This window comes from Sinocyclocheilus anshuiensis, unplaced genomic scaffold (genome assembly GCF_001515605.1).
Source record: "Sinocyclocheilus anshuiensis isolate Anshui unplaced genomic scaffold, SAMN03320099.WGS_v1.1 scaffold78, whole genome shotgun sequence".
In the NCBI taxonomy this organism is placed as follows: Eukaryota; Metazoa; Chordata; class Actinopteri; order Cypriniformes; family Cyprinidae; genus Sinocyclocheilus; species Sinocyclocheilus anshuiensis.
The window spans coordinates 3890652-3914643 of NW_015544250.1; the positions used below are offsets into that span (position 1 = coordinate 3890652).

At 38.2% G+C, this 23992-nt stretch overlaps 3 protein-coding genes across 4 annotated transcripts in view; 1 reads left to right on the plus strand and 2 right to left on the minus strand.

Moving 5' to 3' along the window:
• Positions 1-469: 469 nt before the first annotated feature.
• Positions 470-2522, minus strand: LOC107697967 (zinc finger protein 91-like). Of its 2 annotated transcripts, none has more exons than XM_016498865.1 (2): positions 2383-2522; positions 470-1948 (listed from the first exon to the last, which is right to left on the minus strand). In XM_016498865.1, exons 1-2 carry the CDS (start codon positions 2424-2426, stop codon positions 532-534), a joined length of 1461 nt encoding a protein of 486 aa, XP_016354351.1. In that variant the 5' UTR covers positions 2427-2522; the 3' UTR covers positions 470-531. The 2 variants fall into 2 exon arrangements, with proteins under 2 accessions (XP_016354351.1, XP_016354352.1); XM_016498866.1 differs by having other exon boundaries at positions 2321-2396.
• A 671-nt stretch (positions 2523-3193) lies between these two features.
• LOC107697969 (coenzyme Q-binding protein COQ10 homolog A, mitochondrial-like) lies at positions 3194-9645 on the plus strand. Its single transcript, XM_016498868.1, has 5 exons — positions 3194-3635; positions 4512-4658; positions 5887-6079; positions 6179-6280; positions 7384-9645. The coding sequence occupies exons 1-5, from the start codon at positions 3496-3498 to the stop codon at positions 7549-7551; spliced, it is 750 nt and encodes a 249-aa protein (XP_016354354.1). The 5' UTR covers positions 3194-3495; the 3' UTR covers positions 7552-9645.
• An 800-nt stretch (positions 9646-10445) lies between these two features.
• cs (citrate synthase) overlaps positions 10446-23992 on the minus strand; it is a 24610-nt gene continuing 11063 nt past the window's right edge. The window contains exons 2-11 of the mRNA XM_016498867.1: positions 19424-19471; positions 19075-19182; positions 18321-18386; positions 17052-17183; positions 14775-14963; positions 14426-14625; positions 13384-13513; positions 13187-13288; positions 12852-13061; positions 10446-12334 (exon numbers count right to left, since the gene is read on the minus strand). Coding sequence (XP_016354353.1) covers positions 12164-12334; positions 12852-13061; positions 13187-13288; positions 13384-13513; positions 14426-14625; positions 14775-14963; positions 17052-17183; positions 18321-18386; positions 19075-19182; positions 19424-19471 — 1356 coding nt within the window. The 3' untranslated portion in view covers positions 10446-12163. The remainder of the gene's footprint in view (positions 12335-12851; positions 13062-13186; positions 13289-13383; positions 13514-14425; positions 14626-14774; positions 14964-17051; positions 17184-18320; positions 18387-19074; positions 19183-19423; positions 19472-23992) is intronic.

Genomic DNA, 23992 nt, shown 5'->3' on the forward strand with positions numbered 1-23992 from the left:
AAAAGCCTGTCATCATTTACTCACCCTTGTGTCATTCCAAACCTGCATGACTGTCTTTCTTCTGTGGAACATACAAGATGATATTTTGATGAATGTTTGCAACAGTTTTAGTTGAATTTAACTTCCATTATATGGACAAAAAATACAATGGAAGTCAATGGGAACCAAAATGTTTTGGTTATCAACATTTTTCAAAATATCTTCTTTTGTGTTCCACAACATTAGGGTGAGTAAATGATGACAGACATTTAATTTTTCAAGGAATAGTTCACCAAATAATTACAATTCCATAATTATTTATTCACTTTCATAAAACCTATATGCATACACAGAAATGTAAAGAATATTCACCTTTTTTTGAAGCACATTTATGGTGCTTTTTGTCTAAATATATGCAATGGTTCTTTAAAAAAAAAAAAAGTATGTTCTGTAAGAAAAAATAACAGCAAACATGTTTAGAACAACATGATGGTGAGAAAATTTGATTTTTTTTTTTGAGTGAACTATTCCTTAAAAGAAATGGAAGCTCTTTCAGCCATCACTGAATTCATCTTCATTGTCACGTAGCAGATGTTTCTGGCAGTGCTCTAGAAAAGTGTCCAGGGCTATGAAGGCTTCGGCACATGGCACACAGTGATAGACTTTCTTTTCACAAACTTCTGGAATCTCAGCGAGGGGAATCCCAAATGTACACACACTACAACACCTGCATGTGTTGGCTGGTTGATAACGCTCTTCAGGGATTTCCTCATGGATGTTCTCATGGACATGCAGCTCAGCTTTGGAGCTAAAGACCTGGTCGCATGACGTACAAGCATACTCAGCATCCTCACCATCACTGTCGTCCTGCTTAACCGTTTCAGCTGCTTCTTCTTGCTTAGTTTCTGTCAAAACAGGTAGATTTTTGGTCCTAGCTCTACCTCTCTTTGAAGGTCTATTTTCTTGGGAAGGTCTGGGATCCTTGGCTGCCTTTGGGTGAAACCCAACTGCATCAGCGCCGGATGATTTGCCACTCAATTTAAGGTGGGTCTGATGGTGAGAGCTGTAGTGTCTAAAATGCGCCCAACGGGTCAGATGGTGCAGGAACTCTTTTCCGCAGTGGAGGCATGGATATGTTTCACCTTTCTGCCTTTGCCTGGTGGTCTTCAAAGAGGTTCTCTGCAGTTTCCTCACCTTTATCTCCCGCCGGTGTTCCTCTTTCCTGTGCTGATGGAGCAGTGATGTCTTAGGAAATGATTTGTCACAGGAACGGCATGGAAACAACATACTTGATTTGAGAACTCTATTCTTCTCCGTGCTGCTTTTCATGTGCGTGTGGGAAAAGCGCATGTGGCAAGCAAGTCCAGTAGAAGAACGGAACGTTCTGGTACACAAAGTGCATGTGGTAAGAGATGCGGTGGTTTTTGGAGGAGATGGAGGCAAGGAGGCGTATGAAGGTGAAGGAGGTTTTAGAGTCTTGGCAGGCTGACAGTCTCCGGCCTGCTGGTGGTGCAGCAGCCCTTGCTTGTGGCTGAAGGCTTGTCCGCATGGGGTGCACGCATAGGGGCTGTTGTCATGATAGAAGGGATCTTCTGAAGATTCAGTCCCGCAGGAAGGGCAAGATGAACCCCTTTGAGGTTTCCCCCTGCACGTCTGGCACATGGATGAGGCGTGAGAGCATTTGTGTAGCTGCAAACTAGAGAGCAAAACAAATTTTTGGCCACAGCGTTGACAGCGATGGAGCTTTCGCAGGGCGTGCTCTCTTTCCTGGTGACGCACAAGACTGTTCAGGTCGGAGAATTTGTGGCCGCAGTCTTTGCAGATGGATGAAGATGGCTGTGGTTTTGGTTTGTACTCGATGCAAGTGATCAGTTGAGCCAGTTTGGATAAGGTGTCTGACATGGGTCTAGCCCTAGTGGGGATCTGGTCACATTTTGCTCCATTCCAACATTGTACAGAATCCATATTCCTACATGAAAATAGAAAAATATAAAGCAAATGAATCATATTTTGATTTGGAATTTATTGCTATACATAAATGTGTATACATACACAAACACACACACGCATATACATATATATATATATATATATATATATATATATATATATATTGCATTATCTCCCATTCAGTCTAGCCAACTTAATATTTGTGTTATGGTTTTCTGGAAATACAAGCTCTTTAATAGCAATGCAAGAACTGTTAAAACATAAAATAATATTATACTAAAATATTATACTAAAATAAAAAAAAATAAGTAACAAATAATGAAACAAATTAGTATTGCTATATAATGAAGACACCTAGATAAAATGCATGCAGCATTACTGTAGCACTGACACAGGAAGAGTTTGCTAGCCGTCTTACTACGCTTCTGGCATGCAACTGACATACAAACATACCCGCTCGAGGACTTTGTATCACACAAAATGGGTTTCTCTCCCATCTATGTGGACATTAGAGCAGGTGTTTTTAGGTTCATAAACGCAAAACGCGCGAAATGTTGAGGTCAGACGCACACGGACTTTCACTTCAACTCCCATGCGCTTCTACTAAAGAACTACAATTCCCATCATCCCCCACGCGTCTATGGTGGTTTATTCACATAAATAAACGTGAGTATAAAATTAAATTAAACCCATATGAACATGTAAGGCTGATTTATTATCAGTTGATTAAAAAATGGCCCTGGAAAGACAGTTTTTCAATTTATCAATAAAACACTGTTGTTGTTAACTACAACTAAAAACTATGTTTTTGTTAATCGAAATAAAGCTGAAATAAATAAAATAAAATCTAAAATATTAGATGAAAATCCTAACTACCAAAGCTGAAATAAACAATAAATGACGAAAACACTCAAACGTAAACTAAAACATATACAACACACAAACATACAATATATATAGTATTTAATATTTTAATTTCCATCTTTTTATGATAGATTCATAATACGAGCGCAAGTAGAAGACTTTTATTATGAAATGTGCTCAAACGGCACCACATCTTCCCCTAGTGAGGTGGAGTGAAATTACACCCCTCTTATTGGGATTATTAATATATATACACAGTTGTCATTGGTTTTTATTCACCCATATCATTTACTACCACGATTCAAATAAAACGCGCCAGTTTAGAGATGAAATCATAATATTTGTGCTTCTTATGTGACATCGTGTCCTCCTCCGGTCCTGTTGGCGGCAGCGGCACCCGTCCGCACGGTGCCACATCAGAACAGTGTGTCCCGCTCACCGGCGGTTTATGAAGGCTTCACCGGTTTAACCTCAATCGGTTTTAGAGGAATCGCAGGGGAAAGGGCTATTGTTTCAGTAGATGATTATGTAGAAGTCGAAATATGATACTTGCACCGCAAAGATTTAACGCACAGCGGGGGTTTGATTTTCATTTATTCACAGAGATGACAGCGAGCGCTTGTTTATTACTGTGCTAATCGTGTCATTCGAGATTAATCGTTATCATTTTACACACGTTGAATAGGCTAAGTTGTATTTTTGATGGCCGTGTCAGGAGGCGCCCGGCGGATCCCGATGGGTGTGCGGACATTCAGTGAGTTTCTGGAAATAGCGACGGTCGGTCCGTGTCGCTCCAGCAGCCCGTATAAATGCAGAGCGAGAATACAGCACTGGCCCATCAGGTAAAACACCGCAGTTAACCTACATATAGATGCTGTTATTGAGTGTTCGATGACCAAATATTGGAACAGAGCGAGCTGGAAAATCGTATAAAATTACCATCGTTTCCGCTAAAATACCATACTTAAGTTACTTGTTTATTTCAGGAGATACTCAATATAGAATCTAAAATAAAAAGTAATGTAAATGTAAAATAGAATACATTAAATAAGGCAAATTTATACAAAACATATATATTTTTAAATAGTTTTAAGATATAGTCAAGATATAAAATCAAGGAATATCATTTAAAATAGAATACGTAAAAATATTTCTATAATAAATTATAGAATTGTATAATTAGTTCTGTAATAAACCTTATAAGAATAAACCTCATGATACCAGTTTAGAAATATATAACACGTTTGATTATCAGTTATTCTACGTACATTTAGAAAATGTAGTTTCACAAATACCATAATTATTACAGTTATAATAAAAACAACTGTCATAATAAAAAAAAGTAAATAAAGTGACAGAAAGATTATGACCGCTTTTTATACTAGTACTAGGATATTTATTCAGATTTTTACAGTAGGCACAACAAGTAAGGAGGATTTTATGGTTGCAATGGTAACTGGTTTTGGAAGATTTTTAAATAGTTTAATATGACTGTAGATCACATAGATAGCATGGCTTATAGGAAGATGCTTTATATTATGGTAATATTATGTTTTTTGGACACGTACCACAGTACAGTTATACTAATTATTTCATGAATATACTAATTATTTCATTCAGTACCATAGTATGATGGTGTAACCACCACAGACCGTTCCTGTTTGTACTGCATGCATTGTATTTATCAGAATCCTGTTTTTTTTTTTTTTGTATGTCAGACACCTGTCCTCCTGCGGGATCTTGATGACCCGTCATCCTCGCGCTCTCGGTCTCACTGAAGTGGGTTTGACTCCCACTCATCACAGGAGATCTTTCATCAGCCTCACCAATAAGAGAAAAGAGTATTCAGAGAGGAGAATACTAGGGTAAGTTGCCTAACTAATTCTAGGGTAGGTTAAGATTGACCCAGTGTCTGATCCTGAACAATGACCCCTTCTTCTTTCCTCAGGGAGGATGAAGGTAAGCTTTTGTGGTGTTGAATAATAAATTAACAGAGCTGTATTGATCTAGTGGAGGTGGAGCAGCTGGAAACAAAGATCTAAGACAGGGACATAAATACTGAACCATTAATGAAAAAAAAAAAATAAGAATGAATAAATAGTAGTACCAAAAATAAATGAAATAAAATAGAACAAAACACATTTATAGCTTTTTGTATTGGGCAAAAATAGCAGTATCTGTATGTATTTTGTGTATTTTATTGAAGTGTAATTTTTGGTATTCTTTATATTTTTATATTATTTTATGTTTTTAGTTTTAGTAATTTTATTTTTTAATATTTCCATTTAGCTCTAATTTAATTCCAGTTTTAGTTTAAGTACTTCTTAGTACTTCACTTTAAACTATTTAATTTCAGTTAGTTGCCAGTGCAACATTAATAATTTTCATTTCTAAATGATTGAATTGTTTTTCATCTAATATTAAGATTTTATTTGATTTCCGCTCTATTTCAATTGGGGGGAAAAAAGATTCTAAATTGATTTAGTTAATAACAGCAACACTTTTATTGTCTGTTTATGAAAGTATTTGTATTTATTTCAACTTGAGACTCAATTGACCCTTCGCAAAGACCACCCCCCTCCCTTAGTTACTGTTGCTACGTCCGACAAACCATGGCGCTCTCATGCCACACATCATGTTTCACTCACGCAGTGAAACGCGTCAACAAGACAGAGCAGGTTACTTTTGGTATTAATATAGTCTCAGCTTTCAAACTTTGTCATTTTTTTTTATTTTTTAAGAAATGTTAACAATAAATACCGTTTTGTGGCTCTTTAATGTGTCATGACAGATCGCTGTAGCGCCTCAGTTCAAGCAGCACGCGAACCGATCATCTCTTCCTCTTCACTAGTTATAGCACGAAACAAACATAAATGAACATAAGAAAGTATCTTGTTTCAACCAGGAAAAGACGTCAATACACACTATTTTTCAAGTTCAAGTCCACCAACATTAATCTACTCTCTTGTCTGGTTTGTTTGTCGGACAAAATGGCAGATTCGGCGTTATGATTGGTCAGATCACCTGTCAATCAAACTCCCTGCAAAGGGTCAGTTCTAAATGAAAAAGATGTACCTGTATTTTGTTCTTTAGGTACTCAATGCAAGAGATGTATGATGTGGTAGCCAATGTGGATGACTACAAACACTTTGTACCGTGGTGTAAAAAGTCCCAAACCATCATGAAAAGAGCCGGTCATGCCAAAGCTCAGCTGGAAGTGGGCTTCTCTCCTGTTGTTGAGCGATACACTTCAATGATAAGCCACGTCCGTCCACATCTGGTCAAAGTAAGTCGCCCTGTGTGCTTTACAACATCTTTAATATCATCACTGAAATGAAAAGTTCAAATTTTGTAAATAATTAAATTTCAACCCATCCCATTTCAGGCAGTGTGTTCAGACGGTAAACTCTTCAATCATTTAGAGACAATATGGCGGTTTAGTCCCGGTATTCCTGGCTATCCTCGCACATGCACTGTAGACTTCTCTGTAAGTATCATTTACAAACGTTTGCTTCCAGTTGACCCTACCCCTTGGTTACTGTTGCTAGGTCAGACAAGCTTGCAGAATGTAAAATAGAGATTTCTGCAGTTTTGGGGTAAAAATCAGTTTACAACTATCCAAACATGCAACACTTTCATACATTTTAATCAGACTAAAAAAAACATGTTTATAAGTTTCAGTTTTATAAGTTTGAGTGATTTTGTTGTGTGTTTTTATTGGTTTTATTAGTTTTTGATTTTTATATGTCTAGTTAGTTTTTATTCATTATTATTTCAGTTTTAAGTAATTTTAGTACATCACCTTAAAGGGTTAGTTCACCCAAAAAAGAAAATTCTGTCATTAATTACTCACCCTCATGTCGTTTCAAACCCGTAAGACCTTCGTTCATCTTCGGAACACAAATGAAGATATTTTTGATGGAATCTGAGAGCTGTCTGACCCTGCATAAACAGCAATACAACTGAAATGTTCCCAAGTCCAGAAATGTAGCAAGGAGATCTGTAAAATAATCCATGTGACATCAGGGGTTCAACTGTAATTTTACGAAGCTACGAGAATACATTTTGTGCGTAAAAGAAAATGTAAAAAACGACTTTATTCAACAATTCGTCTCCTCTGTGTCACCCTGTAGCGCCATTTTGGAGAGTATCGGCGTAAACAACATAGACATGGTAAACAGCGTATGCTGTTCTGTGTCAGCTGCGTCACACGGATACGTTTCAGTTGTGTTGCTGTCTATGCAGGGTCAGACAGCTCTCAGATTCCATCAAAAATAAATTAATTTGCGTTAAAAAAGGTCTTACGGGTTTGAAACGACATGAGGGTGAGTAATTAATGACAGAATGTTCTTTTTTGCGTGAACTATCCCTTTAAATTGTGAAAATTAGAAACTTGGCGGAAATAAAATACGTTTTTTTGTATTTTATTTTATTTCACTTAACGTTTATTTAGTTTCAATTAATGCACATGCTATAGTTTTAATTAGCGATAACACTGGTAGGCAGTAATGTTTTATCTTAGAGTCAGTGTATGTTAGGAAGTCAACTCACCGTGTCTCTTTCTCTCTGGATGTTGTTGGTTTTCCTCAGATCTCGTTCGAGTTCCGCTCATTGCTGCATTCGCAGTTAGCGACGGTGTTTTTCGACGAGGTGGTGAAGCAGATGGTGGCCGCGTTTGAGCGGCGAGCGGGCAAACTCTACGGACCCGAGACGAGAATACCCCGCGAGCTCATGTTTCACGAGGTCCATCAAACGTGAGATGCACCTTCATACTGGACTCATAGAACTCTTTAGACCGTTATCACATGACAAATCAGATCACTAGATTACTTTGGGATGGTACGAGAGATACCATTTACTTTTAGAAAAAGATTTCAGTTCATCTGAGGTACTGTACCTTATACGTGTATTTTTAAAACATTTTTTTTTTTGCTTTTTGAATGTGAATGAAGATTAATTGATTATTGCAGCCCTGACTGGTAAGATTTGAAAGTTGAAGTTCAAAAAACGGACACTTGGACGTTTCACTAGGGTTTCATCTGGTTTACTCGTTTTGTCTTGCTGCAAGATAATTGGGGCCAAATCTGACTGATTACTTAAACTGAAAGGAATATTTTAGGTGAAATCTGTCGCACGCTGTTGATTACCACACAAAATTGTTTTGATTTGTACCTCAGATTTTATAAACAAACAATAAAACATGTACAGCACAACCATTGTTTACTTTCCCCTTGCAAATGCGCAGTTGTTGATGATTTTTATGGTTTGAAGTCAATATTATTTTGTGTGGTAATCAACGGCATGCAAAAGACACAGATAAACCCAGAATATTCTTTCTAAAACGAATCTTCATATACCTAAATATTAATATAGTGAAAATTCAGACCTACTTGATTTCCACACTGCACTGAATTTATAATATTCATCTCAAGTAGTCACACGCGGAGGTTTGTGACTCCAAACACAACTGCAAATATAATAAAAATTAATTATGCAGTTAGAGTGACCTCAAATGTTTCTCTCACCTAAATATTTATCCTCATAGACAACAAAAACGTTTGTTTATATAAGTAGTGTATTGTAATGAAAAAAAATGAAGAATTATATTTAGCATGCTTTTGCTTTCTTTGGATGCATTCATGCAAACTCAGGGCTTTGGCGAAATTCAAAGGAAAGAAATGTAAGAACTCAACCTGTTGTTCCCTAATAGTGATCCCAGTTTGTGCCTGTTCATGTAGACTGTGCCATTTCTGTTTTGTTGCTACATTAATGTTTAAACACTACTGTATTTGTGTTTTGTGATTTCTTGAAAAGCTACAGTATGAGCTGGCCGAAGCATCAGATACAAACATAACGGTTTCTTTTTTTCAACATTTATTTTATGAGATTTTATTTTCAGCCATTTCAATGCCTTATGTAAGTGTTCATAGCATTTATAAATGACATCAAATAATGTAATTGTCAAGATGTTGATTGGTAATTTACTTGTGCTGTATCAAACACCTGTCTTAAGAGTCTTCTGTGGAAATAACATCACCGTCAGTAGATTTCTAGGGTTTGTCATAAAAACACCTTGTTAGATGTCTGTTAGGTCAGAATGTTTGGTTGAAGGACTGTGAATAAGAACCAGAGATGAGCAGTGCTTCATAAGAGCAAGAAGAGCAGTTTTAGAAATTCTCTCCGAAATGAATGTTGTCTGTTCAGTAAAGCTTAATTCTCTGTCAACAGGCCTGTCGTCAGTGTTATAATCTTGCACAAGCATTTCTTTTGAGAATCTTTACATTTATTTCCAAACAAATATTTTGTGTCTGTTTTACTTGAACTGCTTGAGATTCATTAGGAGGCCGATTTCCTGCTTTGAATTATGACGCATTTGATCTTGAAGTACACGTGGTTTCTTACCTCAGAGTGGTAGCTCTATGATTGAATCCTATGTTGAGGAGATACACGGGTACTTGTGAAAACGTAACAGTGATGCAGTACCAGGGAACAAAGAATACAAAGTGAAACCAGCAGTGGAGGTTGAGGAAATCGGAGGAAGGTGGTGGTATCTGGGTCATGTATTTATAACCGCATGAGAGCTGCCCTGACCTGAAGATCGTTTCCTTGCAGATCTTTAAACAAAATTCACCATTAAAACTGAATTTAAAATCGATTCGTTAAAGAAGAATTACCAGGCTTAGATCTTTAGACAATACTGCACATAATTTGAGCAATAACCATGTTTGTGTGCACATCATTTACAGAATAAAGGGGTAGTTCACCTAAAAATGACAAATCTGACATTTACTCACCACATGTCTTTCCCAACCTGTATTTATTACTTTCTTCTGTGGAACATAAAAGATATTTTGAGAAATGTCTGTTTTTTTTTTAAACAGCTTTTTTAACATTTTGAATGTTTTTTTTTTTTCATTTTAACTTTTACTAATTTTTATATCTATATAGCTTTATTGTTTTACTTAAGTGCATGTAATTTTAGTATTTCAATTTAGTATATATATTTTTTTAAATACTTGAATGTTTTTAGTTGTAGTCAACAATAACAACACTGCTCCATTGTTGTTTGATTCCCAATGCACCTTTGGAAACAAAACCAACAAAAATCACAGCTATTTAAGTGCTATTGAAATATGGTATATGGTTTGATTTGTTAAAACAAGTAGCACCCAGATTTACTTTAATTTGGATATGTACAAATATAAATGTATATTCCAAATTACTCCAAATACATGACAATTATGAATTGTAAGGCAATATATCAACTACACTCCTAATAATAAATGTTCCTAAAACAGGTTTTCATAGCAATGACATGGAACCATTCTGAGTTCCACAAAGAAGCTTTCACCGAGCAGAAACATTTTTATAATCTAAAGAACCTTTTGTGTGCATTGAAAAGGTTCCATGGATGTTAAAGGTTTTTCATGGAACTGCAGATGCCAATAAAGAAACTTTGTTTTTAAGTGTATCTTATTTGGCTTGGGTTAATAACTTTACATTGGCATTTGAATTATGGACAGCTGAATAGTAGAACATGACCGAATTGGATTGATAACAGAATAATCTTGTTCATATAAGCGGTCACTGAGTGAAGGGTTATCATGTTAAAAAAAGAAAAAAAAGAGGAAGAAAATATAAAGTCCAGAGGGTTTGTTAAAAACATTTATTGGTTTTCCTTTTTTGTCAAATTTTCCCATTTTCTTTTTTGTTCGCCTAAGATTCCTTTTCCCCAAACAATCCAGACTCATTTCTCCCATTCTCTTGTTCCCCTCCCCATTTCCCCTGGTCAATCTGACTTCAACCAATCATCTCCATATTCACATTCCTCGTTATTTAAATTAACCCGACAGAGCATAAGCCAATCATGTACATCATGATGAAAACAGTCACACTGGAAAAGGGCACGGCAAACTGGACAATTATTCTCACGCCATTAGATGAGAAGGAAATGTGCCATTGAGTTAATGGAGTGCTTATAGACTGACTAGCTAAAATAGCTAAAAAAAACAAAAAAAAAAACAAGAGTAAGCGTGCAAGAGAGCAGGACCCGTGTGCATCACAGCAGTACGTGTCATGTACAAGTCGTGTGTTAAATTATATTAAAGGTATAGTATACTTAAAATAGGGTTAAGTGAGTCATCATAGATAAGTGGTTTGACTAACAGGGATGGTGAGACAGTGTTTTGATATGCAGTTCATACATTCAAGCTATATTTACATGAATAAATAAAACCACAACTTATGTATACCTACACAAAATGATAGCTTTTCTCTATACAAGACATCATTCTTCAAAACACGGGAAAAAAAGACACTAGAACTCTAAACAGGTAAAAAGTAGCAGATTTTGAGCGCTCGTGGATGAACGTACAAATAAACGCCACAAATTCGACTTGCTCTCAAGTTGGTACACGAATCACCTGCTACTACACTCACTTGTGTGAATGACACGAATCTTTAACAAATCAAAGCCAATATGTCCACTGATGAAATTCAGAAGGACTGGTCATTTCAAATAAAGAGGGCACCACATGTGCTTCCAAACAACAGACAGGAAAATGAAGACGATTGGTTGAAATCAGAGAGAAATATGAGAGATAACTTAAAGGGGCAGTACCCATTTAAACAAATATACAAGCTTCCCAAGTTGAACTGAACTCATAGAATCAATTCTATTGAGAGAGGACCATATTGCCATCATGGAGTGCTCTTACGCGGAGAAACGTGATGTTAGCTAGAGGGACACCTAGTCAAATTTCATCAAATTATCACAGGCTCAGAGCAGGGTGTTGACAATTAATTTCCTCATACAAACAGAGGCTCAAGTGAACATCTGATCTCAGGAGAGTAAAAATACAAGGCTAAAACTGAAATAATTGTTATGAGAGCTGAGGATAAAGGGTTTATTTACATACTAGGCGAACTAACTCTTCTGAACTAGTATTTAATAGACATTAGTTTAAATAAGGGGAGAGACGATTTCTGGAAAGACATATCACTCTCGGCTGTGTTCTTGGACAATAACACAGCCTTCTCCATCAAACCACCTAGCTACATCCATAGCTGTGTCATACGGTCGGAAAAATCTGCGGGAAAACTTAAGAGGAGTGACTGCAAGCAATCACTGTGTAATGGGTCTACACATTTCTCGTGAAAAAGTAGCTTTAAATATGCATTTTGGGGAAGAAAGACTAATAAAGTGTAAATGGCATGTGTAATCTTGATGTTATATTAATAACAAAGGCCTTTTTTAGATGAAATTTAAAAGTGTACCGTCTCTTTAAATCCCTTAGACCAGTTTCTTGTTTCTAATATTTTAAGTTCCTCCCCTTCCTGTACCCACTTCGCTGGCATGGTCTCTCCCTCTCTAGCCTGATTTGGCCCCAACTAGAGCCATGAGTCCGTCCGTGCTCATGGACTTGGGACGCTCCAGAGGGAAGCCGAGCGCTCTGCTCCACACCAGCTGGGAGAGGACACCCAAAGCCCGGGATACGCCAAACAACACAGTGTAATAGTTCATCTCAGTCATGCCATAATACTGCAAAACACAATAGTAAAAACATGAGATGAATTTCAACTGAGCAAGCAGAAAAATAGATAAAAGAAAAAGGAACAGGTAACTAACTCTTCTCAGTTCGACCATATATTCAATGGGATATTTTTATATTTGGTCAATTTACATAAAAGGTTAAATATAGGTTTAAATAAAATGATTCTTCATTAATAATCTAATTATAATACTAATATTATAATTATTATAATAGTTTTTAAAATAATATCTTTATTGCGCATATACACACACATTTGTGTGTGTGTGTGTGTGTGTGTGTGTATGTGTGTGTATATATATATATATATATATACACACACATACACACACACACACACACACTTTTTTTAGTTACAAGACACTAAACCAGCACCAAATGTTTACCGTTTAGCATTTAAAACAGCTGTGTAATAGGACCAAGTATATTTATGAATAAAGTAAATTGGGTAAATCACCTTTTAATCACAAATTTACATGAATTACTGGATAGTTTCTGGTTTCTTACTTGCAACAGGACTCCGCTGTGGGCATCTACATTGGGCCAGGGGTTCTTAGCCTTGCCCTGCTCCAGAAGCACGTTGGGTACGATCTTGTAGAGTTGAGCTACCAGCTTGAACATGGGGTCGTTGGGAAGGTGCTTGAGGGCAAACTCACGCTGACAGGTATAGCGAGGATCGGTGTTCCTCAGTACAGCGTGGCCATAGCCTGGCACCACCTGAACAATGACACGAGAGAGAACAAACTGTGAATGATAATCATCCATCATATTTTGATCAATCTGCATTGAGTTTTTGTGCTGATGCATTTCCTATTGAATTGGGAAATAGCAAAGGCACTCACTCTGCCTGATTTGAGCGTGTTCCAAATGTAATCTCTCATTTTCTCATCGGACACCTCACCTCCGAGCTCCTTCTGCAGGGCTGTCAGCCATACCAACACCTCCTATAGGACACAGGAAGACATTAAAGAAATGCAAAGCTGGTTAGTACTTTATAACCATATGTCCTGTATGTAAGTAAGCACATTAAGGCTCAAACCTGATTGGCCAGTCCGTGCAGGGGTCCGGCCAGACCATTCATAGCAGCGCTAAAGGAGAGGTAGGGGTCGGACAGGGCACTGCCTACCAGGTGACTAGTGTGTGCGCTGACATTTCCACCCTCATGGTCACTGAAATGGAACAAAAGAGGTTAAGGTTACGGTCATAGGACACTGAACTAGGTCAGACTGGTAAACAAACATAACCGCAAGAGGGCAGACTTGATTCCCTTATCGAAAACAGTCATTCCTCTTCCCCTTTCTTTCCTAACAAAAGATGTACACTAGCATGTTGAATGTTTTCTTGCTGACTGAACAAAATGTGCAGTCTACAGTCACTGATCAAAGGGAAACTGAAAGACATCAATAAACCACAATAATTTTTCAAAATTAAACTGTATAATGTGTGAAAGTTTAGCACCATTAACCATCATGAGAGAATTAATGTGCTGGTAACTTTGGTAACTGGTAAATTTGACAACATGTATAGAAAATGATGTACTAAAAAAAGAAGTATAAAATTTGATATATAAAAAAAATGTCTACTTTTCAAAATGTTAAATAATTATATATATACGAAACTCTTAATCGTATCTAATCCCATATAAAAGCACTTCAATTGCATCCATTTAATAAGCAATAAAAGTGATAACTGGTTTTGATAGCACAGATAGTAGGTCTCACTGGTCCAAAGTCACTTTCCACACAGCTGTATATTTAACATCAAATAACCAACAATTATCTTGATTAATCTGTCAATTATTTATTAATCCACAGCTTGATCAATGATCGCTGCAGCCCTAGAAAATTACTACACACTGCTAACTTGTCCAAGCTGGGTTTAGCATGTTAAGCAGATTGTTTGCATTTAAGATTACACCAATGCTCTTCACTTCCTTTTTTTGGTTCAGATAATGGCAGTTCTTCTACAAATAGCTAATTTACAGAATTGTACTAGTGGCCTGAATGATCCAGTTTGGTAATGGACGAACCAGTAGAGGAGGAGTTTGTGACGAATGAGTGAGTGAGTTTGTAGGTCATCACCTGTGGATGGTGAGGTAGAGCCTCATGAGTTCTGTGAACTGTGGATCGCTGTAGCCCAGCATGTTGGTGAAGTTGTGTGACCAGTCCAGGTTGGAGTCGATGGCACCGATGCTGCTGCCTTCACGGTATAAATTACGGTAGATCTTGGCCGCCACGCAGGGGAGCTTGGCAATCAAGTCCATGGAGTCCTCGTACACAAACTACACAGAAATGGCATGAATTTTTGTGAATGACTCACTCACATTACATAGCAAATAATTATCTTAGTCAAGAGTTGTTTTAGTCATAGTATTTATCGTTACACACTTCACCTTTAAAGTTTCTAGCACAAATATTTTCTGTGACTCACCTCCCAGTACTTGGCCTTGTTAACTCCCTCAGAGTACGCCCGAGCGAAACTGCTCTCGCTGTTCAGAGCGGTGACGGCAGCACTGAACTGAGACATGGGGTGCAGGTTGGTGGGGAAGTTGTCCAGCATGGTGACCACGTGAGAGGGAAGAGCTGCACGCTTAGCCCACTCCTTAGACAACCAATTCATCTGAGAAAACAGCCGACAAAGAGTTAAATAAAAGGCAAAATATTTTTGTGGCATGTTACTATGACTGCCATCTGTAATCAAAATGGTCTCAGAGGATAATCTAAATTTCTTAAAAGTCTTTGTTTTATTCAACAGATATTTTTATTTATGGTTGCCTGTTCAGGGCCACAATTTGATTAACATCCCAACAAGACAAACAGTTTTTCACCATTTTTGTGTTCAGGATTTTTTGGGCGGGACTGAAATCATGTATCGATGACGCCCTGGAGCCACTGAGCATGGCCCCTACCCTAACACTATAATATGTTGGCATGTAAACCATGGCATGGTTTCAGCCCTGACAGCAGACACGCCCCCAGTGTTTGAGAGCAGAGAATACTACTTACTTTTTCAAGATTTGAATACCTTATTTTATTTACTTTGTGTTTTTTTTTTCATTCAAATTTGGCTGGGTGGTTAATAACACATTTTTCTGTGGTGTGACAATCTCAGAACACGCATTTAATATTGCTTTACACAGACTTTAATGTAATTGTCAATATCAGAGCATGTCTATAATGAGTCACAGCTATAAAAAGATCACATAATCTTGCAAATCACATAAGCTGGTGGAGAAGATAAAGATACATTTTCTTTTAAACTGACAGATTTAACATTGTTTCACTTATATGAGAAAAACTGTACGGAGGCCCTAAAAGGAACATGGTGGTGGAAAAAATATGGGGTGGGAGAAAAAATGTATTTTCAAATCTTTTGTGTTCTCTCACAAAACATTTGCATTCCCCTGAGAAACTTTGCATTCTCTCGCAAAAATGTTTGCATTCCCCCACAAAGATATTTGCGTTCTCTGGCAAAACCAGTTGAGTTCGGACAAACACTTCCTGCTTGCTTTACAGCTTGCAGTGGTTCATACAGCCTGAAGAAATACAGTCAGGGCTTAGTTCGAGTCACGGTTTTAGTTTATTAATAAAATATACTACATAGCCTACAGGAAAGCCGATAAGCCCAGAATATGAACAGAAAGCGCTAAATTGCACGTTAGAGCTGGGCGATTTTTCCAATTTTATCAATTAATTCGAATTTAATGTTTTGCCACAATTTTATTTTTAGAAATCGAGGAATCGCGATTTTGAATAGAAATATTACCAAACGTTAGAATTAGACACTTTGAGAATATGCCAGTGATAACAGTAAAAAGAAAAGAACGATCCAACCGCATGTCGGCGCACATGATTAACCGCTCACGTGTGACGCGCTCATATCACTAGGCGCCACTCACTAACACGGAATGCGCTTTTGTGTTGACAAAGATGTGATGCGGGCAGTGGAATAGGAAAAACATGCAAGATGATAAGAGTGAACTTTTAACTTGAGCGCCGCGTTTATAGAACGCCGTTTCATGCATAAGACGCTGCAATTGATGCGAGTGCAACAGTCAAACACGTCCATGTTTACATAGAAAAAATGGAAAAGCAGCGCAAGCGAATAAAAAACCTGTAACTACTGTATGTTGGATATTTCATGTTTGCATCATGGTGACAGGCTGAAAGCTGCTGTTGTTTTTATTGAACATTTATAGATAATAAGGAAAGGAAAGGACGTGATGTGCGGCCAAGTATGGTGACCCATACTTGGAATTTGTGCTCTGCATTTCACCCATCCAAGTGCACACACACACAGCAGTGAGAAGTAAACAAACACACACACACACAATGGGAACACACACCAGGAGCAGTGGGCAGCCAATGCTGCGGTGCTCAGGGAGCAGTTGGGGGTTCAGTGCCTTGCTCAAGGGTCTCACCTCAGTCCCGGTACTGAGGGTGGAAGAGAGCGCTGGTCATTCACTCCCCCCCAACTACAATCCCTGCCGGACCTGAGACTCGAACCTGCGACCTTTGGGTTACAAGTCCAACTCTCTAACCATTAGAGTTTTTGGGTGAACTATCTCTTTAAATGCTAGATCACTAGGACAACTGCATCAGAGCACATGTTCTAAATTGCTAGGCCACAATTCTGACAATATTTCCAACATTACACTCCGAGTTTCTTTAATAAGTAAGAATGCAGTGAATATGAATATATCCTCACCTGCTCCTCAGTGGGCACCTGTCCTGTGATCAGCAGCCAGAACAGACCCTCTGGCAGCGGCTCCTCTCCACCAGGAGCCTTGGGCAACAGCTGCTGACACTCTGGAATGCTGTAACCACGGAAACGGATGCCCTACAGATGCAATCGATAAACACAAGGAGTGTGTCAGTATGTTTGATTGAATAAACACTACAGCTTCGAACTCTGAGAGGGTTCAGGGGTTAGCGGGATAACTACTGACACCAATATTTATTTATCCAAGGCACTGTGGTGCCACTTTCTATTTTTAGCTTTCAATTTCTATTTTTAATGATGAACTTCTATAGCCTCTTTCACACAGAGATTCCAGAAAATACACAGATAATGTGTCCCGTGATCGTTTGATTTTGGTTCATTCACACGGCCAGTGTTTTTCCGGAGTCTGTGCGTGCGTTCACACACATTCCGTAAAGACACGTGACATTAGGATATAATGTGTAACGTCACGCATACCATTTCACTAAGCTGGCGAACGATCTCCACTTCAGCACAGATAGTGAGGAGCTCCCTGATCTCTGCTTCATTCCAGTTTGCGCATTTTTTTTTTTTTGTTGTGAATGTTGATCTGCCTTCAAAACACCCGGTAACCCCCGATAACCTGCGCCATCACTACGACACACCCTTTACGGCATTGGTCCTGGCTTTTGTTCACACAAGGCTTGTTCCAGGACTGATCCCAGCAATGTTACAAGGTTCCCATCCCGGGATCGTTTCCGGGACGTGTTTGCGTACACACAGAAGGCACTTTTTCGGCTATTTTCCGGGATGGAAAGGGGCTTATGACACAGTAAACTTTCATCATGCATTCAAGTTTCACAACCCTAAAATGCAAATTTGACATGTCAAGGCTAAAATTTGCAGACTGATGTCTCAAATAATTTTATGAAAGACAGGAACATTTAGACATTTTTGACTTCATTGTAATACTAACAATAAATAGTATGTATGACAAATAATTAAATATTAATAAAGTATTATACAACTATTAATAAACAACAAGGTATCATTACTTATAAATACTATTTTAATATTAACTAATAATTATTTTTATGATTTTGTAATCTACAACTTTGTGACAAACCTGTAAAAAAAATTTTATTAAATTAAAACAATTTAGAATTAATTACTGCATAAATAAATATAACCCAGTTTAAGATACATTTTTGTAATACCAGAAAACGTATCTATCAAAAGTTGTGAGTACATAATTGACAGTATGTGTGCACTTACCTCATCGGGGTCGAGCACAGATGTCTCGTACACTAAACCCTTCATGCCTCTCATTCCTCCATAAACCTGTTATACACAAAACATGACACAAACATTATTGAAATACCTATGTCAACACCTGTTTCTGAGCTACAACCCTTCAAATTACTTCTCTGGCCTCTAGTTCAAGTGTCATATATGAGAGCAATAATGCCCCTCAGGTGCAGTTTAATCTGCAAAATAGAATAATTGGCTGTGAGACAAAGACCAAATGACTCCGCTGAAACAACGGCCATGAGAGCAGCAGCACTCACACCACAGCCTGTGGGTCCTTGACAAAACAGCCATCCAATTAGAGGGCAAAAACTATTACTGTTTGTGGTGGTTTGCAGCACTACATCATGTGAGATCGGACTGGTCAGACATGTTAGGCAACATTTGCTTGTGACATCAGTCAGATGAAACAACCTGGCTGAGTTCACTAGTTGGATATTATAAATTTAAGCCAGTGATTTCAAACATGAAGTACTTAAGGTAGAAAGAATAAACTATTAGTAATAAAAATAATAATAATAATTTAAAATATTAGTAAATACTATAATAGTGTAGATATATGTACAGTATACATATAATTCTAAAATAACCCAGCATCCACAACAGGTTTATAATTATTACAACTCATTTGGTGGATTGTAATGTAGGCTAAAGTGATGACAGATAAAAAGCACACAGACATGATTTACAGTAACGGTGAATGCAGTGATGTTTCTCTCACCATGTCCACTGTGATCTGACCAACTGTGGTTTTGCCATGCTGCTGTCTGAAGTTCTTGATCCTGCTCTGTTCTTTAGGGATGAGGTCTGCCAGGACGTCTTTCAAATTCTGTATAAGGTCAAGGGAAAAAAGGTCAGTTTTCAGTTAAAGGATCAGGCACAGATTTAACAACTGTCTTGTACATGTATTATAAAAGAGGTTAAAAAAAAAAAGTAGCCCCAGACATAGTGATAGTGACTCAACCATTCCATCAAAAGCAAGGCTGCGATCTAATCTCTATAGTGCAATTAAAGCCTGGTTGTGGCTGTGATCATTGATCCGGGATATCTGAAGTGATGCAAACACGTACCGTGGATGCGCTGACATTTCTGGCAGCCACAACAACACATGCTGCATTCTGGAAAAGAAAGAAAAACAATGACTTTGATGAAAGATGCAATGCAGAGGAAGCTGATCATCATAACCTGGGCTAGTAGTCAGATTTCACCGCAGAAGGCCTGCTGACAGCTGCAAGGAAGGTGACTTTAGTTGCACAACGCAAAATACATCAGTTGCCAATTTCTTTGTATTCAAATTACAAGCTACTTACTACAAGTTTCTACCGGACCAAATGTTTTCAACTGGCTCTGAACATCAAAACCGTTAAAGCATTTTTCCATCATAACATTTTACAACTTTGGCGATTAGCTGCTCTTTTGGTCTAAGAGAGTTACAGCACATTTATTGCATAGACAAAACTGCTAGAGCAACCAGAGGTGAAGTGCGTCTTGAACTATTACCACTGTGCCATTCATTATGACCGTCTTATTTGGGGTTCAATACAATTTAATTATAGCAAAGATATACACAATGACAATATTTCACAGGAACATAAAAGGTGCTCAGGTGCAACAGAACACGACAAATCCTGCAGAGATAGGTGTATGGATCCAACGGTTACTTCTATTACAGAATTCCTTCAGGAAGAGTTATGAGTTTATCTGCACGACTCGACCCATTCTTACATCGAGACACATCCTTCACTTCTATATATAGCTTTAGATTAAGAGTCATGTCTGATTGACTCACAGCAGGACCGGATAAAAACTGCCACTGCAGAACGACTCAAGAATCACATCCAGGCTTCCTTTCACCTCAAGGGTCAGACGAAGACTGGAAGACTAAGCTGGATTACGCAGGGAATGACTGCACCTTCCTGAACAAAAGCCAATGCTTCCTACACCATGGGCCTCCTGATCGCCATGTGGGTCAGTGCTCTGACACCAGACAACTATCACTCTACCCTACAGCTAAAGATTTTTCTAACACACCTTACACAACATATACAGTAGGGTTGTGACGGTGAGGAAATTTTCCCACCGGTTAATCGACGTGTGACAACACCTGTAATACCGATATCACCGTGGCGGCGGCGGCGGGGGTGTTCCCTCTTTTCCTCGCTTTCCTTCGCTTTTAAATAGCTTGTAAAAGCTAAAAAACTTCCAAAATCACCTCAGATAAACGGCAAAAGTCAACAGGCTTTTCAAAATCCAAAATACTGCCAAACAGGCGCTTTTGCATTTCGCTGCGGAACTAAATCATCCGCGATCGTCTTGTCTGTCTCACCCCAGTCTTCTTGTCAGTCAGCTCGACTCACTCTCCTCACTGGAGAAATTAAATCTGATCTGTGATGCGACTGTCTTTCGGCACGCTGCATTGAGCAGCCGCGTTCAGTTTTTAATTGTAGTGTCTGTTCTTTTACTGAACTAAATGATTTTTATTTCTATAAAAAATCAAAACGACGGTGGGGGTCGGTGACCCGGTGGGCAAGTGACGTGTTGCGGCTTAACACCGGTATCACCGTCAGCACTGTCTATCACGGCAAGCCTAATATACAGTAGCTGTGAGACCAGAAAAACACTCCAATCAGGTTTAGAGCTCATTTATGGGGCGGTCTGTATTGTTGTTGATAAGTAACTGCTAGCCTCTGACGTTCCTGCGAGTCTGCGGCCGTGTAATCTGTGGGAAAAGTGAGGCCACCAGCAGCTGTTCACCTGAACCCAGTGTGAGCGCAGAGGAGGGTGATTACATAAGCCTCTGTACTGTAGTAGCTGAATACTTCCAGACTTGTCCAAAACAATACACTTCACATAACTTACAGGTGAATGTGTAATAGAATACATTATTATAACAGCATTTCCAAATAATTTTCAAGACTTGCATAATTTAACATTTTTGTAAAAGTTTACAGCATTTCACTAGATTTGTAATAAAAAAAAAAAAAAAAAGTGTAAACCTTAAAAGGTACAATATGTAAGTTTTCACCGCTAAAGGGTGCGTATTCAAAACAAACAAAGGCGTAGTTTGATGACGCCGTGACTGAGTGTGGAATCATGGGAGCTGTCGTCTTCATCCCCACAGCTGACGCAATCCGACGGGACTCAGGCAGAAATCATGTTCATGGATGAGCTAATGTATTAAAGATTTATTAACATCGTAGTATGAAGCAGAGTGAGGCGGAAAGCCATTTAAGTGAAACGAGGCTGCTGAAGCAATTGCTAATGAGAGACGAGAGTGACACACGGCTCGAAAGCAGCGGAGCTTTTATTATGCCACACTTTAGCGCTTCGAGAACCGGAAATCGAGGGTGTATGACGTCATTGGCAGGCAACACAATGACGCTATAGACATGGAGCGTGTCACTAGTTAAAATTGCTTATTTCTCTGGATTTAAACATTCTCTGAAACACAAGTCAGCAAAATATATAACACTGTTCTAGTGGATTTTGGATATTTTAATAAAAGAATCTTACATATTGTGCCTTTAAATGTCTTCATGCGGTTTTTTTTAACACGCAAGTGCAGAAATTAAGACATAAGTATCATAATTTTACTACTGTAAAGTAAAATAGCTAACATATTTTACAGTGCAGTTGCAATATAGCGTATGGTGCATAGACATTTTTAACTCTTCAATTTGATCACTTAAAAGCTCTTAATTTTGCTATCAAACTGCACCAGACTGATGCATTTAACTTTAAAACATACAAAATTGAGGGAAAAACTGATACAATATAATAGAAAATTGTTACTTTAAAAGTATTTTTAATTATGCATTTTAATAAAAAACTATTTTATTACCTTTTCTGAAATTTACAAATTTTTTTTTTAATTGAAGCTAAGATGCATGCTATATAAAAGTGACCTTCAAGGTAACAACACCGTTACAAAGACTGCAGAGAATATAGCATAGCACAGGCTACTAGCCAGCTGGCAACCTTAGACCTTTCTGTGACCTTTGACTCAGTTCTATGATATGGAGCCGACCTATATGCAAAATAGACACATGAATCATGTGTTTGAAAGTGTCACTAAATGCCATATGGAGGAATTTCTGGTCAGACAAAGGACTCTTTGGAAAACGTATAAAAGACTGACAGGTAATGCTCTAATCATTTTCAAAACTCCTCTGCGCTTTGTTTAGACAAAAACATCTTGTTTTTTCGATACTCAAAGCAGATGACAGGTGGACAGCTGTGTCAGACGGGTCAGACAGACATGCTTGTCCACCATCTGAATGCTTGAAGAGGAACAGCTCTTACCACTACAGAAAAATCCATTCACATACACAAGCAAATCTCTCTGCAGTATAATTTAAACCTATTTGGTGTCCACAAGTATTTACAAAGCAGACTACTGAACAGAGGTCTGAACACAGTCCAACACATTACCAATAAATAAAGAAAATTACTTAAGGAAGTACAGTACAGATATGTGCCTCGGCCACCCCTATGAACTGTCAGTCAGCAGATTACATAAGTGTCATAGACTGCAGAAAAAAAAGCTGAGAAACTCTTCATGGTGTACAAAGGTCATCTTGGGGTGTGAACTGAGTATTAACCCTGAATGACAAGAGCACAGTAACCTATTTTTATATAAAGTCATTCAGACAGGAAGGCGTTGGTTTTAGAGATGTATCGATGGACCGGCCAGGGACCAAAATCAGGCGATTTTCCGCATGCTTGGCCCGGACTGGGGACCGACCGGTAGTTGCATAGTATGTTGAAAAGAGTATGCCAAAAGTCCCTGGATGGTCTACTATTTCAGGTCGATTTTTGAAGTGTGGATCCGTGCACACTCTAATGGCTAATATTACCCACAAACCATTGCGCTTTGACGAATGATTCGGTTGAGAACTACAAACATGCATAAAAAGCGTTAAAAAACTACAAACATGGTGGATGTGCACAACCCTTAGATAAAGGGGTTTAAGTTACTAATAATCAACATTTAGCCTGGTAAAAAAGTATTTATTTAATGTTATCCGTGTTATATTTCATCTGCATCAGCAATATAAACTTTTATAAACATCCGTTTGGTCGTTAACTTTTAAATGCATCATTATGCAGAAAATATGAGCAGAGTTGCATGAAAGACCCGCTACTGGCAGATCAACGAGCTACTTCTTTTCTCTCCAGTAGGGTAGGAAGTTAAATTAAATGCAATGTGGAGGATGTTAACTGTGACAAGATGATGGACAGGCCAGTTTACAGTGACGGTTCGTGTACCTATGCGACAGAGCGTCCGTTAAAGACGCAGTTAGTGTGACTTGATAGTATGTCCCAAAGCTTGCCTAGACGCGGAATGTCACGGAATTTGTCAAAGTTTGGATGAATTGATCAAAAGTAGGTCAGTAGACTTAAATAGAGTCGCAATATGGACTAGTATCTGTAAATATTAAGCCGCAAAAATACTATTTAGATATGGATCCAGCATGTTCTGCGTGTCTCTGTATGTAAATGGCACAGACCAGCGGTTTTGTTGTCTACTCATACAAAGTGTGCGACGCTCGCGCTGATTTCAGCTTCTGTCGTATCACTATATGAGGACATAAATACATGAACAACATCTCCAGAACTGCTCTGACTCCCTCTAAGAG

Excerpts from the sequence above, each read along its gene's own strand:
- LOC107697967 (XM_016498865.1), bottom strand. The coding sequence starts at position 2,426 with ATGGGAGAGAAACCCATTTTGTGTGATACAAAGTCCTCGAGCGG. Across the intron at positions 1,949-2,382 it reads GATACAAAGTCCTCGAGCGG|GAATATGGATTCTGTACAAT; the intron begins GTATGTTTGTAT and ends ATTTTCATGTAG.
- LOC107697969 (XM_016498868.1), top strand. The coding sequence starts at position 3,496 with ATGGCCGTGTCAGGAGGCGCCCGGCGGATCCCGATGGGTGTGCGGACA. Across the intron at positions 6,080-6,178 it reads TCCGTCCACATCTGGTCAAA|GCAGTGTGTTCAGACGGTAA; the intron begins GTAAGTCGCCCT and ends ATCCCATTTCAG. Across the intron at positions 6,281-7,383 it reads CATGCACTGTAGACTTCTCT|ATCTCGTTCGAGTTCCGCTC; the intron begins GTAAGTATCATT and ends GGTTTTCCTCAG.